Source organism: Pleuronectes platessa, chromosome 21 (assembly GCF_947347685.1).
Source record: "Pleuronectes platessa chromosome 21, fPlePla1.1, whole genome shotgun sequence".
NCBI lineage: Eukaryota > Metazoa > Chordata > Actinopteri > Pleuronectiformes > Pleuronectidae > Pleuronectes > Pleuronectes platessa.
In genome coordinates this window covers 10,306,589-10,312,588 of record NC_070646.1, presented here as the reverse complement: position 1 = coordinate 10,312,588, position 6,000 = coordinate 10,306,589, and the positions used below count along the sequence as shown (strand labels likewise).

General features: G+C 43.8%; 1 protein-coding gene across 3 annotated transcripts in view; it reads right to left on the bottom strand.

The window, feature by feature from the left end:
• Positions 1-4,331: 4,331 nt before the first annotated feature.
• rhbdl1 (rhomboid, veinlet-like 1 (Drosophila)) overlaps positions 4,332-6,000 on the bottom strand; it is a 43,580-nt gene continuing 41,911 nt past the window's right edge. For all 3 annotated transcript variants that reach the window (XM_053414069.1, XM_053414070.1, XM_053414071.1), the window contains one exon: positions 4,332-4,603. In XM_053414069.1, the coding sequence (XP_053270044.1) occupies positions 4,332-4,603 (272 nt within the window). The remainder of the gene's footprint in view (positions 4,604-6,000) is intronic.

Genomic DNA, 6,000 nt, shown 5'->3' with positions numbered 1-6,000 from the left:
TGTGCACCGTTACAGCGACTGTCACCCAAATCCAAGTGGCACTAAACACTAAGAAAGGGCAACCTGGCCGGCTTGTTGGCAAGCAGCAGTTGAGAGCAGCTACTGGATATAAAGTTGTTTTTGCAGCCCAACCTCCTTTTCTCATGGATCCTGTGTGTGATTATGACGAATAAATAACAGCAAAGCAGCCTTTCTGCCGGGCGATCAAACTTGAGCTTGCATATATATACAGTATATATATATAACAAGGCATAGGGCATAACAGCACAATAGATTGGCATAGGGAGGTACAAAAGCATCACAGAATGGGTAATGGCAGTAGAAAATATGGCACACGACAACATGTCAGTCGACTACAATATAATAAGTGCAAAAAATAAAAAGACAGCTCATGATAAAAACGCAGGAGCAGGAAATAAGAAGCGGCAGAAATGTCAAGTACGCTGCAAGTTGGAATGGCACGAGCACAGATATGAACAATATTATTATTATACGGGCACAGTCCCACCGACAATGATCCGTGTATCAGTGAATTTTGCTCCGAGTTGGCACTAAACCTTTAAACATCATCTCCTACAACAGTCGGGTCTATAGTGGAGCCTATCGAGGGGAGCGTGTCAACCCAAAGTGATGGATCACATGCCTTCCTTATACACTGTAGAAAACATTTCACTCATTTCAATTAAACATCATGCAACCTGTCAGATCCCCTTGTTAAAGGAAGATATCCCGTTAATGGCGTTTCCTCGCCACAGCCATGCATCATCCTGACACTGATGGGACATGAGCGCGACAGGATGGTGAAGCACGTTGAGGTTTTTAATGTGAAGGGTGTGGGCGCCTCCCTCCCTCACAAAAAACTAAACCTTCACGTGTTGTTCGAGCGAGGGGATGAGAGTCAGGCCTCTGTCTCTCTGTCATGAGCTGCATGCTTGAGAGGACGAGAGGCTTTTCTCGGAGAGGACTTGAGTTTGTTTGAAGGTGTGTTGCTGCCATGGCTGGATCGGGCTCAGGAAATATACAAAACCGAGCACATTCAAAACCTGATAAACAATACAGGTGGTGGACAGAAGCGACAAAACCCGAAGACGAGAACTATCCTCACACGCCAGTTGATGCTCCCACAAACTTCTTATTTTACATTGTAGTTAACTTTTTGGGCACAGGCCTTTCTTCCGACGGTGTATAAATATGCATTATGTACAATGTACCAGAACCACATACCAAGGATTGCCCCAAGTCTGACAAGGAGAGAAGTAGTTGATGCCTTATGCCCCATTAAGGGACGAAGAGGACTAATAATGTTATGGTTATAACGTTTCAGGCAAGTGGTTTGTGCCCGAAACGTTACCTACCTAGGAGGTACAATAAAATGCTTGTGGGAACATCTACTTGTGTGTGGACATTCCTTTGGGCTCAGGGCCATGGAGATTTGGCTTGCAGGAAAATGACAAACTACTGCCTCAGATGTTATTTTCTCTTGTCTGCTTTTTAGTGTAAAATAAAACACTGAACACTTTGCACAAGGAGAACTCGGACAAGAATCGCTGTTTCCAGGTTCAGGGGCGACAAGAACTCACCAGCCTTCCACAGTAGTCCTGCGAGTTCTTCCAGGAGGTGTCATATTCACAGTTGATGTGTTACAAAAGAATAGCTATTTACTAGCCCTTTTTTTTTTTATAACCCTTCTGGGTTCCTATGAATCTTAAGTGAAAGAGGCACATTAACCTCCACTTTATCTTCATTATAGGCTATGGGGTATGTATGCATTATTCATCAATGTATCTTTGCTATCCCGAGCAATAATATTCCCTAGTACACACACAGGTTTCCATCAAGGTTACATTACTGCCTCGTATTGGCTGGTCTTCTCTGTTTTTAATGTACCTGAAAATGGCTTCTTTTCTGGCTATTTCCTCCTGATTCCCCCATTAAGCAAGAACTTTTCTGTTGCTACTGACACTTACACGTGGAAGCAAATGCTGAGGACTGTATTTATGACCAACTATCAAAATTGGCAGATGCATAATTTATTTTAACCCCCCCAGGCAGCCAGTGGACATTCAAATGAGTTATCGATTGAAAGACAGAAATATGGAATGTAGCATGAGTAAGTGTAATTGCTCTCCTCGCCTCGGCTTTTTTCCAAAAGCTGGGATCAAACTGAAGTTGATGTACGACAGGAGCCCCGTCTATAATTTGTTAGAAGCGAAGGGATGAACTGCAGCGAGGCGTCCGCACGGTGCGGGGGGGGGAGAATGAAGCTGCATCGACCACAAACAAGTATCAATAACGAGTCCAGCTACATAAAACTACTGCTGTGGAACATTCACGATGATGAAATTATTTTCTACCAGCAGGTTTCTAACCCTTCCCTCTACTTTTTGCCCTCTCTAGTTAGTTCTTTCTATGGCTTATTTTGTAAAGCACTAGTGATTTATAAAATCAACTGAGCTGAGTCATTGGTGGTCACCTAACAAACCAGGGGATTTTTGCCTCGTAGACTTTTTTTTTTTTTAAAAGAATACAGGAGTTATCAGAAGAACAACAATCATAGCATTAATTTTGCACCATTTGAAGTTTTTCTCTTTTCCCCCTAAAGAGGAAAAAAAAATACAAATAAATATACTCTTGGTTATGAACATACAATATACACATCCACTATCAAATGAAAAAACAAGGGGACAACTTAATAACACTCTTTTTTTTCTTCATAGGTACATTCCTTTACAAAAGTATACAGTCCCTAAGAATGAGAAGCTGAGGTATAGGACTGGGCCCGACAGAGATATCCCCAATGCCCTCTGGGACACAAAAGGTCAGAGGTCAGGTGATGACACATCCTCGCCCTCCCCAGTTCAGTCTGTCAGAGCGAGAACAGGCAGAGGCCAGTACGTGTGCGTGTTGTGAATATATATATATATATACGTATATTTTTGTGTGTGTGTCTGTTGTGTAATCTTCCTCTTCAGTTTGTTCTTGTTGACCTAGAGAATCAGGCAGTGTCCGCTCTCAAAGACTAAGAGAGAGAAGTTTGTGTGTGTGTGTGTGTGTGTGTGTCTGTGTGTCTGTGTGTGTGTGTGTGTGTGTGTGTGTGTGTGTGTGTGTCCTCGTCTCGCTGAGAGCCACAGAGAATGACATGGCATATTTTACACGGTGCACCTAAGTTGGTGGTTGTGATAATCCATGAAACTTCATCTTTTTTTTTCTTTCTCTTTCCTCCTCTGTCGCACAGTCACTTTTGATTTCCCATCTCAACGTCTTCTCTCGTGTTGAGTGACGTATGTTTCTGTGTCCACAGTGTCGGTATAATGTCATTGAAGATGCCAGGATGTGAAACGATGACAGTGACGCCTCTCACCTTAAAGATACTTGTGACGATGACACATTAAAATCTTTCATTTAAAGCTTTTGCCTCCTTTCTTACTGCACCTGCCCTGGGGAAGGAAATTAATCTGCTCTCGAGGCAAAGACATGTGACTGATTTCCTTCCATTTTGGCTGGAAACGCAACCCGGCACCTCAATTTGGAGAAAGCTCTCTGATAGCTTTTTTGTTTTTTAGTTGATGCGCCAGCAAACAAAAAACACAGTGCGTTCTGCGAATTGCATCAGGGAATCTCAAAATCTCAAAATCTCAAAATCTCATTGGTGCTTCAGTGTTTTTGTTTATTGCTGCCCCCCTGGAAATTTATGTCCTGAAATTCTTCATTAAATCTTCCCCTGAAGCACAGCTGAAAAACTCTGTCTACTCTGCTTAAGTGCCTCTAAGCAAAATAGTGAATCTCTGTTAGTTTAGCTGCTGCTGCTCCTCGTCTCTGACCTTTCAGAACGAAAGGAAATAACTCGTAGCTTTTAACAGCACATGTTCCTGCTCTTCTTCCCCTTTAAATCCCTTTTGCTTTGCACCAGAGGCGCATGTCATCGACTCTTCCTACCGGAGGTCTTCACATGTATGAAAGAGTTACTCAAAGAGACGACGGTGACAGATATATAGCGCTGGCAATGTGGATGAGATCTCAAAGTGTATAAAAAGATAATGCTCCTCGCAAATGGATCTGAGGAGCGTTCACCTGTACTTGTTGCTACTGTGATCCCTCTTTAATAAAAGAGACATATTTCTTTGATTTGCAAAGTATCTGTAAAAAAAAGGATTCTTGGTGTATTTTAGTTTGAATGATCTTGTATCTTTTCATTTGGGCCTAAGTGGACAGGGAATGGGGATCGTTAACAATGGTTGGACGGGAACCTGTTAAGAGCAGGGTCGGAGTCAGTGTATTTGTGGAGGAGAGTCTCGGGCGCGGGAGGGGGGGGGGGGGGGGGGGGGTCGTCATCAGGGAGGGGGTGGGATCTGTACCCCCAGGAGCTCGTACGCAAAGATGTTCCAGAAGATGGCGAAGAGGAGGAAGGTGATGAAGGAGAAGACGATGACCCACCAGGTGCACTGTTTCTGCAGGCTCTCCTCGTAGCTGCGCAGGATCAGCAGGCCCATGCTGATGCCGACCACGGCCCCCGACAGGTGGGCCATGAAGCTGGGCTGCGGCCCCGAGGACGGCAGCGGCGGCGAGAAGCGGAGCCAGACGGCACGGCCCACTTCTGAGCTCACTGTGGGAGGAAGAGACAGAGTCAGTGTGGGGGGATATAAATGTATGTGTGATAGAAAAGAGCTAGAAATAGACGTGTAGTATATGGATGAGTGTGAATTGATAGTGTTGAGCACTTTGAGTGGTTGTTAAGACTAGAAAAGCATAATTTACCATTTACCAGCAGTAGTTGGTTTAGATCAAATTCACATACAGCACCCATTCAACTTGGCAGGTAGATTTTATTAGGCTATTTGGACTCAGGCTAACTGTGTTTGTTTTCTGTAGCCTTACATGCAACAGACAGATGTGCAGATGGGTTTTATAATCCAACTCTTCCCAATATGTCAAACCATTCGTTTAACTAATCTAGATCAGTTCATCTAATGTAAGGCTCTGTTGAGTCCTAACCAACATCCGTCCTGGGAGATTCGATCACATGTGGTCAGCGGTCACACCTGTAGAATGCGTCCTGAATGTGGGATCTGATCTCACTTCCCCGCTCTATATGCAAATAAACATGTATGTCATCTGTTTTCACAAAGACCAACTCATGTTGTTTTTAACCGGTATGATGTGTGAGGTGACAATGTTAAATGTGTAACTGTTGTGAGTCCCAGATCATCTCCGAACGTGGATTGGATCAAATCTCAGGATGCATTTGGTTGTGTTCAAACCTGAACTTAGCGCTGACCACTTGTGATCAGATCACTCGGATGTTTATACCAGGTCTGGAGGGTGTCTAAGCAAAATGATCCTGTCAGTTTTCCTATTCGTCTTAAAACCCGGTTAGAGAGTTAAGGAAATCCGAGATGAAGAGGATCTCAAAGCAGTGTCCTCTTGTTTTGAAAGGAAGGTATTACTTACGCTCTCTGATATAAAGCACAAGGCCTAGATCTGAGCTGACTCCTTGTGAGTGTATTGCAGCAAAGTGTTTTATCACAATCTACGTCTGCAGCCAAAGAAAGGCCACGAGAGGATTTAAATGGATCTATACTCCGAACTAGCTATATGATGTTAAATGTGGGCCTAGTTTTTCTGCCTGTTGTTAAAAAGTCTTTTTAGCTAAATAGACACTCAATACTGGCAACAGAAAACCAGAGTAAATGCCAATTCACTCTTCGCGGTGGCTCGGAGAAAAGACCTGTGGAATTTCATTTTGAAGATTTGTTTGTAAGACACTGAGAGGAGATATAATAACACAGAGATGTTCCTGCGGAGACTCGCCGCTCTCTCAGTTCGGGGGCGGCGGGCTCGGGACAGATGGAGGGAACATATTGCTCACTAATGAAAGTGACAGGGCATCGGTCCTCGTGTGGAGGAAAAGGACGAGTAAAGTGACTCAGGCGCTCGGAAAACAAAGCAACGTGTCCAATCAGGGATCCTCTCACGCTGAGCCATTAATATAATAACTCACAA